Here is an 18,684-nt window from a genome sequence, read left to right on the forward strand (position 1 = left end):
TAGTGTCTATAGTCACAGTTTTAATAGTGTGAAAGATAATGTATACACAGTAAACTGTGCTTTTAAAGTTTAGATTATCGTTAGATCTAATATTATGTTACTTAACAAAGAATCTCACAGGATTTTAAGGGTACGGTGAAGACCTGAACACAAACTACATTTACACTCTGCTAAAGAGCCTTGTCCTGCATTAGAAAACTACACAGCAAAACCAAAGCAGTAACAGAATAATGGCCAAGCATCAGGGAAAAGAAAACTCTGAATATCTCAAAAACTATAAATACAGAGAATAGCATAAAAAGTTCCTAAAAAATCAGAAAACTCTTCTCTGATGCAAAATTCACAGGAAATAATCGGCTCAAAATTCATCCTGCAGTTATTGTGTCACTGTTTAGATTAATTACAGTTTATCTTTTGTTCTATACTGTTATTGTTACACACAGAATATAATTTAAAAATATCCATAAAACATGTCACGTAGTCAGAGATTGCTGTTGGTTTACTCAATGATAGAAAAGGGGTCTGTTAAGAAAAAATGTTTGGTAAATAATGCTGTATATCATCACGACTTGTCATACATCATCAGTCAAAAATCATCAAGCAAAATAGTCTTTAGTACTTTTACTTTTATTGTTCAGTATAACATGTCCCATACAATTAACAGAGGCAGCACTGGGCAAATTTTACCATCTACATGGCTTCAAACTATTGCCTCTTGTATCACAACCTTATAGGATGATACCTTCATTCACAATGGTTATGGCCTTTCAGAGTTGTCTAAACCAGGTGAGCCTGATTCATGATTTGGTTGTTGAATAACAGAGACATTATAAATAAAAAAAATGTAAATCACCACTAAGGCAAAATGGTTTTGGCAAAAAGAAAAAAAAAAGATAAATATCATGATCCCACTGCTTCATTACTGGCTAAATGTTTCTGATATTTCAGCAGCTCATGTACCCAAAGAATGAATTCCAGTTTCACCTGATTCACTGACTGCTCGTTGGCCATCGTAACGTCTGATACAAAAACATGATTATTCTTCAATCCAATTTCCACATACACGATTAGTTTGACAAATACTGCATGGGAAAAGTGAAATCACAGACCTTAAATGAGTCATTTGTACTACCATAAATACTAATGTGAGCGTGATATTTCAATGCAACTAACATAGGTACGAGTGATAAACGCGAATAAATATGATCTCTAAAATTTAGCATCTAAGCATTTTCCAAGATTTTACGAAAGGTTGTGTTTGTAGTAAATATTTGTTTGGTCGTTTTGACTGAAACTGTGTAGTTAGTTGCTGAACATCACCTGTCTGTTTTTTAATTTGTCTGCACCGCTTTGGGTGTTAAATATTGTAGCTTTAATACTTTTTGTGAGCCACCACGTAAAGGTTTAATGACGGTCTATTCACAGAGGTAGTCCTTTACTTTCTCTTACAATTCATGTTTTCCTGCCTAAAATCTTGTATTGTAATACTACTACTGGTACATATCTCTATTGTTCAAATAAATACATTATCAGTCGTTTTTGTCTGTTATACACATATTAATTGGAGAGTTATCGTCACTCTGTGATAAATCATCGTTCTTCACACCGAATACAGACTCCTCAGTCTGAATTTGCTCATGTTTCCGTCTGTGGAGCCTCAGACTTTGTGAGCGGCTGAAGCCTCTCCCGCAGATGTCGCAGCCGTATGGCCTCTCTCCTGTGTGGAGCCTGAAATGGTTCTTGAGGCTTGAAGCTCGTGTGAAACTCTTGTCACACTCTGGACAGTCAAACTTCTCCCCAAAGTGGATTTTCTCATGTTCCCTCAAGCGACCGGATTGGTTGAAGCTCCTGTCACAAACGGAGCAGTGGTAGGGCCTCTCTCCAGTGTGCGTGAGGCGGTGTCTATTCATGGCGCCCGAGTGGGCAAAACTCTTCCCGCAGTCTGGGCAGGAGAATGGTTTCTCTCCTGTGTGGACTTTCTGGTGACCTTTGAGTTGACCTTTCTGGGTGAACTGCTTCCCACACAGAGTGCACTGATATGGTTTCTCTCCCGAGTGAATACGCATGTGAATCTGCAAAGCAGACATCTTGTGACAGTCTCTTCCACAGAGCCCGCAGCAGTAAGAGCTCTTTGGCAGATTGTTAGTAAACTGTCCCTGCACTGGTGAGGCTGGAGGACTGTCAACAACATGATGAGGATCCTCCTCAGACACTGTGGAAACATAATCAACATGTTGAAACACCATTTACTAACACTGAAGGCAAAAAACAACTGATATTAACCTTTTTGCTTAAGACACCACTCACTGTGGAATCAAAACGTGACAAGACTGAAAGGGGATAAAATGAGATATGAAACAACTGATCTGATGATCTACCTTCAGCTCATTTGCATGCTATATAGGTTGACCCAAATGTTGACACTACATACTTGAGCAGCATGTGATGGCACCACTGCTGAATTGCTGCAGCTTGTACACACTGTGGTGTCCACACAGGTTGCATTTCTGCAGCTGCTGAAAGCCCCATCTTTCTACAGAGTTTACAAGAAGAGTTTGGAAGAGAAGAAAATTGATGTTTTCTGAAGGCAATTAGTGATTTCCCTCCTCGTTCAGAGAGGTAGGGAGAAGAGAGAAGAGAGAAAGAAAAAGAACGCTGCCCTGTACCCTTTTTTTTCATGTCTGTGACAGACTGCACAGATGTAGACAATGAAACTGTAGTGAGAGGTGTCTTGTTTTTGATAGAATGACTGTAAAAGATCATTTTTAATGTGTGTTTTGACGGAGAACCACGTGAGTCAGGCAGAAAAATTAGGCAACGCTCCAATTCTATAGATGAAGCACGTCAGCCGCACTTGACACACATGTGAGTAGCGCTGCACACGCGGGCTGTGTCCACACTCTCCACTGTTAATATGGGCACTGATGAAAACCAACAGGTAACACCACAGACACACACTGCTCAAGCGTGAACCAGCCAGCAATCACTCCGCTATGGACAGGCACTTGCCCAAACTTGTCCTCAGCAGTAATATTCCTTTTGCACTCTTCTTGATAAACTATCTCTGCAGGTACAAGTTAAACTTCTGCTTCAAAGCACAGGCCTGAGACTAGAAGAAAGTGACAAGGTCAAATGCTGGCTTTTCATCTTCAGCCAAAATACATGGGGCAAAGGGGCAAAGGCAGGACATGTCACGTAGGTGTTTTTTTTTTTTTCTTTACCTGCCACACAGACTCTGCAAGGGTATTTTTTTAGTAGAACAGATGATAAGATGATCAGCTTCACTGTGTGCATACTGAGGTTAGCTACTGCGGTTGGTTATGCAGGGTTTGGAAGTGTAGGCTTTAATAACTGCCACTGAATAAATTAAATAGATCGTTTTCACCACAGGATCATATGTACTCAGTGATTTGATTGATTTGCAATGTGAAAACACCCACAATGTTGCTCTGCTACTTTAGACCAGCTGCATAAAAACAGAGATGAGCGTGTGGCTTCTGTGGTCAGTGGAGCAGCTTCAGTTAATTATATTGGATGCGCTGTGTCGCGGGCATGCCGCCGCAGACATGTTGCACCCATGTATACTGGCTGCTAGGAAAATAACACTGAATTGAAATAACTACATCAGAGGTCCCTGACAGATGCAAAGCAATGTTACACAGATATCTTGCAAGTCCCTTTAGGAATCCATGATTTTGTAATTTTCAAATTTATCAGAGGAAATTCCATAAAAATAATTCAATTCTTAGGAGCCTTAAGAAGAAACAGAATATCACGACTAACCACAAGATCAGGGTTCTCATTTTCAAACCAAATCAGTCAGAGAGTCAGTTGGAGTGAAGTGAAAATTTACTCCAAGTTTTCAACTGAACCAGTAGTATTTTGCTTACTGTGGATAAGTTCCTCTTCTTCCTCCTTTACTGTAATCCTGATTTCTGTTGTGTTGCTTTCCTGCTGCTGCTTTTCTTTTTCCTCTGGCATTGTACAGTCTTCACTGCCAGACACCTGCTCAGGAGCCTCCTCTACTGGGAGAAACACAAGTGAAAAAAAGACAACCCATAAATGTGAAAATCATCATCAAAGGCATGTGTGCTCCTGTTAAAATACAGCAGAACAAGAAAATCTGAAATATCATGTTTACGTACCGCACAAAGGTTCCTCCTCTTCTTCCTCTTTCACTATTACATTCATATGTGGACTGGAAGCAACGTCCTCCAGTCGGTCTTCTTGTTCTTTTTCTTTATTGTCACACTGAGCTGCTTTGTCACAGTTAAGACCCTCTGAGGAATGAGGCTGAACTGCACCAGGCAAACTCTGACTGTCAGACACCTGTAAACACAGTGTCATAAGAAAAAAATGGAGGAAAGACATTAGATGTTTGTAAAGAACTATGTGGGTCAGTATATTGTTTGGCAATTTGATTACTTTTGAGATACTGGTATTAAAAATAACAAACAAGTGATTGTTTAAATTTATTTTTCTTTTAGATACAAAAATTAAAATCTAAATAATGACTTCTCTTAGAAGGATACAAGTCTTTTTTTCAAGGTCAAAAAGGGATGGGAAAGATTTAAATAGTTTGATTTAAATTTTTTATTGTGTATAAACTCAAACAAAAGCATGTACATCCAGACATGATAAACCTATTGGACTGATGTGCATCTATTACTTTTTTTTCTGATACAGTAAAATAACTCCATGTTTCTAAAAACATCATTCCCTCCAGGAAGCTGCAATGTTGCAATCCTGCAAGTTCCTGCAGTCCCCTGCACAAGCCTCATACATGTACACCTCTATGAACTGACTTTTTATTTAATTATTTCCTGACAGGTGCTGAGAAGAACACAAGGTCTGTCATTGTAAATGGCATTTATCAATGTTCTGTGTACTTTTATATTTATATATTATATATATATTTATATTAGAACAGTGTGTGGTTTTTTTCTCCCTGGAACAAGTTGCCTTTGATTTTTAATGAATAATACAAAAAAAAGCTACTTTTTGGGGGGAATTTTCACTTGCTCCCCCACTGTTATTGCCAAAAATGCTTAAAACCATCACAACATGCATCACAATTTTTTTCTGAAAAGCTGCTGTGAAATTAAGCCACAACAAACCCTGAAAGAGTCAACAAAATCATGGAGGGACTGAAAATTTTAAAAACAGGCCTTTTTTCATTTGTTTTCTCTTTTTTTTTAGTTACACAATGTAGAAAAAGTCCAACTACTTTTTAAATTTCACTCATCCCTTTTTGACCACGAAAAAGAAAATTGCATGGTATTTCAATTTTGATTTTTGTATTTTAAAATTAAACTCACATAACTAATTTTTTGTTTTCAATACCTGCTTCTAAAAAGAAAACTGAATTATCAAAAGACACACTGAACTGAGTACATAAATGCAGAATAACAAAAATTTTAATCTCAAACAAACTCCCAAAAAAACCCACAAAATTTACTATAGAACTGCTGTGTATTGTCAGTACCTCAGAGCTGATGTTTTTGACCAGGTCTTGCTGAGATGATTCACCAGCTGCAGCTTGAACTGGTTCTGAGATGACGCCCAGAACTGATCCGTTCTTGTTCTGTGTACACGATCTTTTGTGGTTTCTCAGAGTTCCTGCCAATGAGAAGTGCCTCCCACAGTCCATGCAGGTGTACGGCTTTTCCCCCGTGTGAATCCTGGTGTGCCTCCGCAGCTCTCCTGGAGCCACAAAAGACTTATCACACTGTGTACAGCTGTATGGTTTTTCTCCCGTGTGAGTCCGCATGTGTGTAGTCAGCGTCCACTGCTGTGCAAACGTCTTCCCACAGTCAGAGCAGTGGTAGGGTGTAATGCCAGTGTGGAGACGCTCGTGTCTCACAAGTGTCCCCGACAAAGCGAACCTTTTATCACAGAAAGAGCACTGGTAGGGCCTCTCTCCGGTGTGTGTCCTCTGATGATCTCTAAGCTCAGCCGCAGAGTTACAGCTCTTTTCACAGTCTGAACACGGAAACTTTTTCCTTGTGAAGCCCGCGACAACTTCAGAGTGCATCGCCTCCAAGTGAGTTTTCAGATGCCAGTGTCGGGAAAAGCTCTTCAGGCAGATGGAGCAGTGATACGGCCTCTCGCCAGTGTGTGTCCGCCGGTGCAGCCTGAGCTCCCCCTGACTTGCAAATCTCTTCTCACAAAAAGTGCACGGGAACGGTTTTTCCCCAGTATGGACCCTTTCATGGATCATGAGCAGCCCCTTTTCTGGAAATCTTTTCTCACACATCGAGCAGGGGAATGGCCTCTCTCCTGAGTGTGTACGTAAGTGCCGCTGAAGTTTAGAGGCATAAGGGAAGTCTTTCCCACACACGGAGCAGCTGTGAAGAGACGGTGGTTTTTCATTCTCACTGTGATCAAATGTCTTGGAGGGAGCCTCTGCAGGTACAATCCCATGGATAGAGCTCTCTCCTGTGTAAACAGAAAGATGAGAAAGAAATTTATTTAGGAAAACAGAAAGGCTGAAGAAACTAAACGGTTAATGCTTGAGCACATGAACCACTACTGATAGTAGTCAGACATGTAGTTGAGACCCCAGGGCGATAATGCTTTTCTGCAATAAAACATTTAAGTTTGAAGTTGTTCTTTTCTAATATTTACATATTATTTAAATAATGTAAATATCTGACAGGAATATAGGTATAAAATTGAAAATATGAAAGAATTTGAAGAAAAAAGAGCACTTATATTGAGAGTTATTATCAGTATTATGTAATCAGAATCAGTATTGATTGAGAATAGATGGGACCAAGCTGTCAGACACGGTGCATTCAGGTACCTCCGTGCTGAGGACATCATTAGTATTGGGATGCCACAGGTCTCACTGCAGGACACTGGGCTGTTTTAACTTTGCATTGGGTGGAAGTAAAACAATTAACTGTGATGTATCTAGCTAACCAGAAGGTGGTGATTTACTTTTAAGTCACCATGAGATTTATGTGTCCATGTCACATTTACGAATTATTGTGCAGTGGACACACACATTGTGGGTGCAGGCAGTAGTGGTGAGAAATCAAGCAGGAGCGGGAAAAAGAAAATAGTCACTTGCAGGCGTCTACCGTCATGCATTTACATCCTAGTATAAAGACTGGCCTGTCAAACTTTACTGAAATTCATGAAGGTGGATGTTTATGCCGACTTTGAATAACAGTTCTGTAAAATAAACACTGCACTTTAGAAGTAGTTTGGAGCAAGTGTAGATTACCTCCTGAGAAAGTCTGACCATGCCTGTCAAAGCAGTAGTGTCTCAAGTAACAGCAGATACTTTTTTTAACCATGACTAACATTATGAACTCCACAGTAGCTAACGTTTAGGGCTAACTGAAGTCAAATTAAACATCGTTTGATTTGCTTTTTTTGTACACTCTCTTAGATCTACCTTTACCATATTGGTTGATAAGTGTATTACAGGCTGCAGTATTACTAATGCAGTCTTAGGTATTTAAAGCTATAGGTTCTGTGTAAATTCCCCCAACATAGACCACTACCACTACAAACGAAAAACTCAGTGTCACAACTCAAAATATTCAGTTTCACAACATTAGTATTTATTACATAGCTGTTATATATGGGATTGTATTACAACACAAATGGGGCTATTCTGTTCCTGTCAGTGTATACTTTGCCAATACAACTCATTTGCTCACTGAGATCTGAGAAATCCACTTCTTCTCCATCAGAGTTGATCAGGCCTCCAATTTCTTGCTGATCGTCCTCAGCAAGAATCACAGCTGGTCCAAAGTCCTCTGGGTTTTCAGAGCCCATCTCTCAAACATACGACCCTGTAGAGGTCAAGAGTCAGTGAACAGACATTCAAACATTTGTAGCAAGTGACTGAGTGTACGCTATATATCCACACAAGGCCAAAAGCTTCACAGCTGCGGCTGACAACATTAGATGTGCTTAAAATTATGATAATTAATGTAAAGAGGTCATGCAGCCTTGAATTTATGAGATATGAGAACAAATATATGATAACACTACAAGAAACCACCAAATTTGTTTTACTGTTCTGTTTCTATTAGTTTCAGGCCACAATTTTATATTCTTAATACAATAATTTTGTGCTAAAAAGGGCTGTAGTCCCAAAAACACCAGTTTGCAGAGATTTTAATCAAACCAACTGAATCATTTGACTCTTAATCTGAGGGAACTTTTACAGAAGCCACGTACAAAATGACAAATCATTACAAAAATAAACAGACCTTTTTCATGCCCATAGGAGGATGAACACAGGTGTTACCAATGACATGGTAATTTTAAAACATAACCATAATAGATTTAGTTATCATTATATATAAGATTAAGTTGTAGCTCTCTTTTTTGCTTCTAACAAAAAATATTTACCATAGCTGATTGGTTGAATACATAAAAAGTCCTAGAAATAAAAAGTCATAATCATAATATACACAACATATAACACATAGGACTGTGTATTTTAATAAACGTTATTTCAACAAGCATAAACCAAGTCTGCCTTGGTGGACAAATCCACCAGCCAAAAAGATACAATTTCATTTCCCTTTATTCATTCATATGTCCCAGATATCACATTCAGGGTCTTTGTAATTAAGATTAAAATCTTATCAGAATGAATTCATACAATTGGGACATAATGATAGCGGGGACATGGATGAATTATATTAATGTTCCAGATATTCTTACAATTCACAAAGAGCCACACAATTTATTTGATCATTATATTTTAACTAGAAATGGGGCTATCTGAGACCCATTATTGGTATCAGTTCAATACTGATCAAAGCGGCTGGATTGGATATCAGGAGGAAAAAAGTATAATCCGATACGATCCATTTCCCTAAACTGTCACATAAATGTGACATGCCGTAGGGAAAGATGTTTCAGTTACACAGACGAGCTGCATGTGCCATGTGATCAGTAATAAGTGAGACCTGTCAGCAGCACTGTCATCATGTCAGCTGTGTGGAGGTATTTTAAGCTCAAGCAAGAAAAAGCAAGAAAGCAAGCAAGAAAACCAAGAAAAAAGCAGAGCAGCCAAGTGCAATTTGTGCAATTCATGCATGCATGCAATCAATTTAAATTTGAATGTTTGAATAAAATTAAATAGCTAAATTAAACAGTGGCAGCAGTATTGCATAACTGAGTCATATTATGGGCTATGTATTATTTCCTTCATGAGAGTAGAGTATTTCTTTCACAGTCTGAGCATTTTTTAGATGGCTAGGTCAAGCAAAGTGCATCCAAACTTAATGTATTATTTACGGCTTAGTTGTTGAAGAGAGGGACAAAGACAGTACCGGATTGCAATATTCAACACTTCAATTAAGTGTTATAATTCAGTGTGCAATATCAACATTTCACTCAGGTGAATTTTAATTTCAATGTGCAATACTCAGGTGTATTATTATTCCCTCCATGCAATAGTGTAAGTTCAACTGCTGAGTCTGCTCATATTGTATATACTTTATTCCTATTTTTATACTTAAGTTATATATATATATATTTATGTCCAGTGGTAGTGAGCCAACCCTAATGTTAACCCAGGTGTGCTTTATCTATAAGTTATGAAAATAATCCCCAGTGATTCATTTAGTGACTGTGGCTGCCTTAGATTTTCTACCTCCAGCACTGTGTCTCAATAGTGGAAATATTCCTGTCACTTGTCCCCCTCTACAGGGAGGATCACAACAGTGCCTCCACCCTGGAAGACATCCATTGTCCTGCTCAAGGACACTTCAGCAGGGTGAACGCTTTGTGGTGACAGGGGGCTTGAACCTGGCTGAGCCTGATGGGACAGCCTACCTTAAAAAGGAGGTGTCCACACAATTTTGTTGTTTAACGAATAAGCTATACAGGTGCAACGTTATTAATTATGGAACTGTAATTGTCAAAAGAGGATTGCTGTCCTTTCAAGTGCTTTGAATGTCAAAGGAAGCACTGGGGGTGAACCTGTAATTGAGCATCTGCACTGAGGAGCCCTGTTAGGTAGCTCAGTCGCATTAGCTCATCCAGTCAAGTCTCACATAAATTATAATTTAAATAAACCAGCAACCCAATTGACTAACCTGTTGGCATCTATGGTGTCATAACACGCATTTCACGAGGATCAATCGCAGTCTGCAGTGCAGACAGCAGTGTTTGACCTCTGAATGAGATGTCTGAGTCGTGACGCGGCGGCGGTGACCAGCGCTTCGGTCAACGACCACCTCTGCTGCCTTTGACTAAACTGTTATTAGCCAGCTAGCCACTGACATGGCGTTTACTAGCTTTACTGATCTTAGCAATTAGCTAACGATTACCCCCCTAGAGCTACAGCCGCTAATCAACAATAACAAATCACAGTTACGACAGATCCAACACCGAGTCCGACGTGAAAACAACAAGTTATCTCTGCTGCTAATGTCACCTCCGCTGCTGCAACAGTCGCTAACTTCGCTAGCTGCTAACGTTTCACAACAGACAATAGACATTTTGACCAACCTCAGCATAGATTTTTCCCTCAGGTAAAAAGTAGTCGCTCGACAGAAGTTTATTGAAACGACTTGGCAAATATTTCTACTTCTCTCTTATTTTCATGCTCAATATGTTCAAACAATGTGTCAAATCAATGCAAACTAACTAATGAGTTAAGTTAAATAACGGTTTGGATCTGGTGATAACCTTTCTAGCTTTAGCTGCTAGCCACTTACAGTGGTGTCGGAACTTCCGGTTTGCTGTTAATATCAAAATAAAAGATCCATTAATAAAACTTCATTCATTGTAGTTTTGTAGACATCAAAGCACAAATATTTTGCATTATTTATAATTCTATTCGGATTCTTTCACTCTTATTAGTTAATCAGATCATTAGTTAATTATTCTAACCAAGTTCTATGTACACAAATGTGAGTTTTAGGGCTGCAACTAACTATCGATTTATCTGCAGATTTACCTTATTTTCATGATTAATCAATTAATCATTAGGTCTATAAATGTTAAAAAAAATGGAAAAAGAACCTGGAACCAGAAAATGTTTGATATTTTTGCTCAAAAAATGACTAAAACAATTAATCAATTGTTGCAGATCTTGTAAGTTTACAAACCAAAGGCCCCTTTCTGCTTTTCTGTTTTGTTTTGTTTTTTGTTTGTTTGTTTGTTTGTTTGTTTTTTGTTTTTTACAAAGACTCTGGACAGTATATTAAAACAATTAAATCTTGAACAATATTTATTACATCTAATGCTTATCAATAATAAAGGAAGTGTCTAATTCCATTTTATTGTTGTTACTGACATGGGTATGCCAATATATTCTGTTGTGGTGGGAGTAAAAGTCAACCCTTTGGTGGGGAAAAAGCAAAATGGAAACTGCAAGCTCTTTGGGTCAAAAACAGTAAAAGAAGCAGGAAAAGGAGGAAATTTCCTAACCTTCTTTTGATAGTCCTTAGATGCCTCCCTCATGTTAGACTGGTTAAGACACTCTTTGGCAGAACACACACACAGATGCCTCAGGATCAGCCTGGAGGAACCAGAGGACACGGCTGAGGAATAAAAATCATCTGGGCTGCTCAGATAAGATACTGAGCAGTGACAGAGGGAGGGATAATGTTCGAAGATTAAATCACTCGGGAAAAGAGGCACACATGATCTGGAAAAAAAGATCTGTCATGAGACCTTTTTCACAGCGGCTACCGAGTTATCAGATGCAGCTGTAAATAAAAGCATTGCTCTGTTGCATTGTGTTAGAGCAATTGCTGGAATAGAGATGAAAATAACACACAGTTTATGTTCTGATAATGTTATTTCAATACAATTCTCTTTTTTTACTGTAGTTTTGTAAAAAAAAAAAAAAACCCAAGGGTCTCACATCTGAAATATATTTAAAATTTTCATACTTTTTAGTTTCCAATGGAAGAGGATTAAGGAGACGTGGAAATTTTGTGTTCTGAGTTTTAAATCAAAATTATGAATTTATTCAAGACTCAGATTAATTTTTCACATCTGGTCCTGATCTTCTCTGTAACATCTAAATAGGAGCATGAACAAAAAGGGTTGACAAGGATAATTTGGATACAAAAATAAATTCCCATGGTAGAAGTAGCCTAATGTTCACAGTATTTTCCTGCTGCACGATCATGATACTTCAATGCATAAAGCAGCTTATATTTATGTATTAAGATACAAAAATAAAATGTATTCTAAAGTTGCATTACAAGCTTTTGGTTTTGTTTAGTTCTTTCACCAAGAATATGTAAAAAAAAAAAAAAAAAATAGATATATATACAGTGATCTCTAGAGTTATATTAGTAGATAAAATCTAGTCTGATCAAAGGTCAACTTTAGGTGAATCACCAGCACATGCACACAGAAACAAATACAATTAACACTCATTAACAGTATCAAGATTTATTTTCTTAAATACTATAGTTCAATACAAGTATGTAATAATATACACCATATAATACATATGATTACTATCATGTTGCTTGGCCAATCACTTCAGACATGAAAGATATTTTATTTCAATTTGTAATGGAAGAGCAAACCGTAATATATTTACTTCTCAGACTACTGTGAATTCCCACATGACCTTAATGATTATTTACCACTAACAGCTGTTGTTTTGGTCTCCCCAGTGGTTTTGTTGGAGGTTTTGGTTTCTTGTCGTGAATCATCAGATGTTTCTGATACCCTTGAGAGTAATAGAAGCACTTTCCACATTTCTCACAACTATACGGTTTCTCTCCAGTGTGAACTCTCATATGAACTTTCAGAATAGATGCTCTGGAGTAACTTTTGCCACAGATCGAGCAGAGGTGAGGCCGCTCTCCAGTATGAGTCTTGACGTGCTCGTTGAGGTTGAAGGATGTTGAAAACGCCCTCCCACACTGAGCACAGTGGAAATTCTTCTCTCCAGTGTGTTTCAATCTGTGTTTTTTAAGTGAATCTGCTGTGACGCAACTCTTTCCACACTCTGAACAGATGAAAGGTGAGTCTCCTGAGTGAATGCGCAAATGCATTTTAAAATAATCTTCGTTTTTGAATGTCTTGTCACAGTCAGGACACGCGTAAGGCTTTCTGTGACTTTGGCGGTGTTCCTCCAGCTGTTGTTTCTGAGGGAAGTCCATTCCACACTCTCCACACACATGAACTGTTACAGGAGATTCTTTAGGAGGTCTCTTCTCTTGAACTAATGTCCAATTGTGTAACTCTCCTGTGAAAAAATAAAGACATTTATTTTCAGACAGTGTTGCATTGTTAAGGCACAGTCACATGAGCATTCACACATTGGACATTTGTTTTCAAAACCATTCAGCCCTGCAAGGCAGGACTCCCTTGACCTGTAAACCTCTTTTTTTCACTCTTTGATGCCATTTTTATGAATGAACACTCCTTGTCATAGGGTCAGGGGCATTATTGAGCCATTAATTATGCAAATTTGCAAATCTCATGAAGTCTCAGTTACACAGGTGGCATTTGTCATGTTTATGCGGGTCATTTATACAGTTATCTGAAGTCAGGAGTGTCTGAATCGGACCTGGCACACTGGTCCGAGCACACTGAGCAAAATAGTAAGAGAAAGTAAAGATAAAAATCCAAAAATGTTCCTCCATCGTGTCACAGCCTACTAAGTCCGACCCCTTTTTTTTATCTGTGTACCCAGAGCATTTGACCAAGCTTGATACTCAGCAGAAACTTGGTAAACTTTCATATTTTAAGTCAATCGTGATAGACAATTTTAGCAAAACACTAGCTAACTAGCTAGCTACCAAAAGAAAAATAGTTAGCTAGCGTTTTGCAATCCTTAGCTATCGGATGTAACTAGCTGGTTAACAATTGATGTCCACTAGCTAGCTAGTTACCTAGCATTTTGCTACAACATTAGCTTTCAGATGAGAAGAGTCTATCTGCATCCTAACATACTACAAGGCAGACCCATGTTATTACACAACGCAACCCTGCAGAAAATTTCCTGGATTAAAGTACTAATTTGCACTCATACCACTGTTTTCCCCAAAAAACCTTCAGAAGTAGTTTTGAGCCTAAACCTAACAATGTAATCTTGTTGGCTAAACATAGCTTAACTGTGAATGTTGTGTTTTGGATGTTTGGCCACCAAAACTACATGGTTAGGTTTAGGCACAAAAACTACTTGGGTAGGTTTAGGAGAAGACTGTAGTTTGGATTCAAATAAGTACGATAATCGAGGAGGTCTCAAGGGGAGTGTCATGTAGTGAAGTGGATCAGTTGTGCTGTAAAGTGTGTCTTGTAGTCTGTGAGGACACAGACGGACTCTATTCATAAGATGTACTAGCTGGCTGACTATTGATGTATATTAGCTCGTAAGCTAGCGTTTTGCTAACTTTAATTATGAGATGTAACTAACTAGCTAGCAACTCATGTAGATTAGTTAACTAGCATTTTTCTAACATTATCTAACTTAAGGCGTGGCTAGTCTATATTTAACAGGTTCCCCCAGCAACATTTTTTAACCATCTTCAAAATGTGTTTTTCTTTTCAACAAAGACAAACCTAGCACATGTACACAAATACGCTACAGGATAAAGGAAAAGTTGGTCAATGTTCCTCCAGGTACCAAGCTTGTGCAACTGTTATTGCAGCAGAGAACATAAAGAGGTGGGACTTAGGATTGGTTCATTATAATTTCTACACATATATCAAAAAAACAAACAGTTTTTAATAGAACAAGACTGTAGACTGGAACATGTCAAGATCAGATCTCAATCCTCTAAGACACAAAATCAATTAAGCAACAAGTTATTAAGATAATACGACCACTTCTGAAGATTTCACTAAAAAACACTTCTAGCATAATTAGCTTATGAATTCTTAAGTTATGGCCAAAAATATGTTTAGTGAGGTCAAAGTTGATGTTCACCTGGCGAGGGATAAAAACATGTAATTAAAGACACAGTAGCTTCTCGTTGCCTCTGACCTCTGTGAACTTTCATGTGTGTTTTGAGGTTTCCATTCTGGGTGAATCCCCGTCCACATATGAAGCACTTGTAAGGTTTTTTCCCTGAGTGGATCACAAGGTGTCGCTGCAGAGCGGTGTTGTGAGCGAACACTCTTCCACAGGTCGGACAGTCATAGTTCTTCTTCAGTCTGCGAGGCCTCTGGTCTTGTTTTGGGTCCTCAGGCGTTTTGTCCTGAGGCTGGGAGCTGCTGTGTTCAGCTTCTGGTGCTCCTGAAGTTTCTTCTTAAAAGAAAAGAAAACAAGGTGGTGTACATTAAGTAGTGTTTTCCAATTAACATTTTTGTGTAAAACTCCAATAGTAATGGGTCAGTCATTGCTTTCTCTGCAATGCTGGGAACTTTTATCTTTACCTGCTGTTTAAAAAAAAAATGTTTCCTGTTTTTATTCCTTTTTGAATGTAAAGCACTTTGAGCTGCATTCACTGCATGAAAGGTGTTCTTCAAATTAAAGTTCATTTACTTTATGCCAATAACTCCAGGATGTAAGACTTAAACAACATGAAGTCTTGATTATAAATCTAAATCTCGATTATAAATCTATAAGAGCTGCATGTGACACCTCGTCAGTCAGACTCACCTGTAGGTGCTGCTCTGCGATCCTGGTTCTGTGTTTCAGGTCTGTGTCCTTCGTGATGATTCACCTCTACACTCGTCTTGATCTTGTGTCTCTTCTTTGGTGTGGTGTTATGTGGGAGGGCTGCAGTGAGTCTGAGCTCAGAGGGAGGTGATGTCGAGGAAGTCCCAGAAGTCCAGGAGGGCAGCTCCACTGGACAGCTCTCTTCAAACTGCTCCTCATCCTGTGATCATGAGAGAGTTTAAATTACCAACATGTAAATTTGGATTGGATTAGACTGAACATGTGTCTATATGACAAAGTGGGTGACAACATGTCATTAGTCTCCATTTTCATTATCGACGCCATATTGCTTACTAAGCTTTTTAATTGTCTCTTTTATCCATATTTACATCTAGGATTGTCACGATACCAGAATTTTAAATTACAACACTCGTATAAAATCAGTATATTCAATTTCAATACCATGACAAAAACAAACAAACGCCGTCAGTGCACAAAATATGATATTTTTTTTCTTTTTTTAAAAGTAAAGATCTGCACATAGTGCTGGCACAGGAAAAGTCACCGAATGCTTTTTGGTTCAGCTATGCTGCACGCCAAATTTCCAGCAGGACAATAAAGACCTTGAATGAGGACTTGGATCTTTTCTTTTTTTATACCTTCAGTACCTTTGAAACTATTAAATATCAGTATTGTATTGTTTAAAAAAGTAATATTGAAAAATATTTAAGTATCAATACTTTTGACAACCTTAGTTACACAAGTTATCTGTAACTTGCAGACACTTACTGTCCTGGGTTTGTTTGTGTTTTGCATTTTATTTGGTTACAATCAGCCTTGCGAGCTCAGGTTAACTCGAACTGCAGCAAAGCTACTCCTAGAGGGAAATTATGCATGGTTAAAAAAGCTACTTAGAAAACAAAATTGATTAAATTGACAGCATACATGTGACACATTACAGCAACATAAAATTCCAAAAAGTTACATACTAGCAAAAAATGCCACTCAGCTACATTTATTGTGTAAAGTGCCCACTTTTTCACAGTAGGGTTGGAAGGTATAAATGGTATATAAAGTATTCCAGTATGAATAAGCCCTATGGTATTAATTTGCCTATATAATTAAACCGTGGTGACCAGCAGAGCCTTCACTTTACTTAACTAAAAAAATGTCAACGAGCTGAAAACAATAAGCTGCAAATTATGGTCACACGTGTTCATACTACCTGATATACTTGAGGAAAGGTTTTATATTTTTTTTCTATTAATTATTCCAGTTCTACACATAACATGTTCCTAAAATACCTCTGTACTATGTGAAATATGTCCTAGCGATAAGAGTACAGTAATAGTTGTCATGCAGTTTACATACACTGGTATACTCCTTTAGAAGCATTTAGATAGAAAGTCTAAGAAAAACGAATTTACTCTCATACAAGCCGTTACTGTCCATGCTTCAAATTATACCATTATATTAATTTTAGGCCATACCGCCCAGCCCTAGAGAACAGGTAATAATTAAACCCCAAAATATAGAATACCCCACTTTTCACGGGACAATGAAAGGAACGTCAGCTTGACATCTGTCAGGTGGGGGAGCTGCAGCCAGCAGGATTACTCAGTTAACCAGAGAAGTTCAAAATTATCATGAAACAACTTCTCTGAACATTTCTTAATAAACTACAATATTAATACTTAAAGCTAACTGACACCTAATACAATGATATATACTAATATACCTCACAGCAGTCAGGATGAGAGAAAAAGGGGCAGAGGTGTCAAAGTGTGATCAATAGACCGGTGCTGCCAGATCAGTTTGATGTTTGCCTGATAATTGCTCAAAAATCCCCCAAAGTGATGAAAAAAACCCCAATTATTATCTATAATAAACAATACAAATTAACAACAGCATTGTGGTTTGTACCAATTTCACATTATGAAACAATAAAACAACAATGTAGGAGTTGACAAGTGGGCTAGAAGTCATATTCATTATAAATGAAGAAAAAATGAGGAGACAGGTTTGATCTAATTTGGTCAACTGCAAATGAAGAAATTAAGAAAAAAAAAAAAAAATTAGTACACACAATCCCATACCAAACAAGTGATGATGTAATTTTGCAAAAGGTTTCTGTTGTAATGTAAGTACAGGTTTGACAGCCGCAGATCTCTCCTCATATCAAAGTTGTGCTGAGTGACCGAATGTGTTCACATAACTAAGGAATACATATGTTTTTAATATGCTATACTTTTTTAATGCATTAAAAAAGTCCAACTCATGGTAAAACAGCCCAAATTCTGTCCCTGTCCCTAACCCAGCCCAATGCAATTTTAGCCTGCACAATGCGACAAAAAAACAAAGACACACACACACACACACAAAAAAAAAACACTAAATGTGGTTACACTGCAACACACCTTTTTCACAGCAGCCATATAGATATGAGATGGTTGAGTAAACAGGTGTCACCAGTGACACTAATTAAGGTTCAGTTCCATTCAGGTCAGGGTGTTGCACCTGTTCAAGCTGGTTCACTGGAAAGCCTCTGCTACGCTGACTGGACAACACTGACAGGCCCTTAATTAATATAACTGGTAACACCTGTGTTCATCCTGCTATTTCATATCAATATTAGTGCCCTGAAAAAGCTTTATTATGGTAGAAAAGCAACAGAAAACATAATAACAAACACTAATTCCTTTCCTTTTGTGGCCCAAACGTTTGCAGCTTCATTAGTTAACTACATAATAAATGGCAAATAAAATAACCAACTGAATTACGAAGCAAATATTAATTAAACTTTACTACTGGCAAGCTAGGCTAAAGCAAAATGAAGTTAAACTACCGGTTTAATTAGTTTACTATTCCCCAGTACTGGTTTCATTTCATAAACCATTAACACTGCTAGTTCAAGTGAAACACGGACGTGTATAGATACGTTTAGTTATTGTTTATTGGTTCTGTGTTGTGTTCCGTTGGTTAATTGTTTTCTTTCTTTGCTACTCACCATGTTGAGAAACAACAGCAGCCGATGTCCTGTATTTATACACTGGGTGACGTAATCGGTGATGTGATCGGGTTAGACCAAGTATGGGGGGGGGAAGTAAATTAAGATAAGTGAGTTA

The 18,684-nt window shown here is 38.0% G+C and overlaps 2 protein-coding genes across 6 annotated transcripts; both read right to left on the minus strand.

The window, feature by feature from the left end:
- Nucleotides 1-606: 606 nt before the first annotated feature.
- On the minus strand, nt 607-11,537 carry LOC146329601 (uncharacterized). Of its 5 annotated transcripts, none has more exons than XM_084714877.1 (6): nt 11,413-11,537; nt 7,674-7,808; nt 5,486-6,438; nt 4,146-4,329; nt 3,891-4,025; nt 607-2,212 (listed from the first exon to the last, which is right to left on the minus strand). In XM_084714877.1, exons 2-6 carry the CDS (start codon nt 7,789-7,791, stop codon nt 1,530-1,532), a joined length of 2,073 nt encoding a protein of 690 aa, XP_084571003.1. In that variant the 5' UTR covers nt 7,792-7,808; nt 11,413-11,537; the 3' UTR covers nt 607-1,529. The 5 variants fall into 5 exon arrangements, with proteins under 5 accessions (XP_084571003.1, XP_084571005.1, XP_084571001.1 ...); XM_084714879.1 differs by lacking the exon at nt 11,413-11,537 and adding an exon at nt 10,489-10,715 and having other exon boundaries at nt 3,891-4,022; XM_084714875.1 differs by lacking the exon at nt 11,413-11,537 and adding an exon at nt 10,489-10,715.
- An 837-nt stretch (nt 11,538-12,374) lies between these two features.
- On the minus strand, nt 12,375-17,994 carry LOC146329602 (uncharacterized). The gene is made up of 4 exons (XM_084714442.1): nt 17,977-17,994; nt 15,560-15,779; nt 14,942-15,205; nt 12,375-13,198 (listed from the first exon to the last, which is right to left on the minus strand). The coding sequence occupies exons 1-4, from the start codon at nt 17,992-17,994 to the stop codon at nt 12,576-12,578; spliced, it is 1,125 nt and encodes a 374-aa protein (XP_084570568.1). The 3' UTR covers nt 12,375-12,575.
- Nucleotides 17,995-18,684: the final 690 nt, after the last annotated feature.

Source organism: Lutjanus erythropterus, chromosome 3 (genome assembly GCF_056507025.1).
Source record: "Lutjanus erythropterus isolate fLutEry1 chromosome 3, fLutEry1.hap2, whole genome shotgun sequence".
Taxonomy (NCBI): domain Eukaryota; kingdom Metazoa; phylum Chordata; class Actinopteri; order Lutjaniformes; family Lutjanidae; genus Lutjanus; species Lutjanus erythropterus.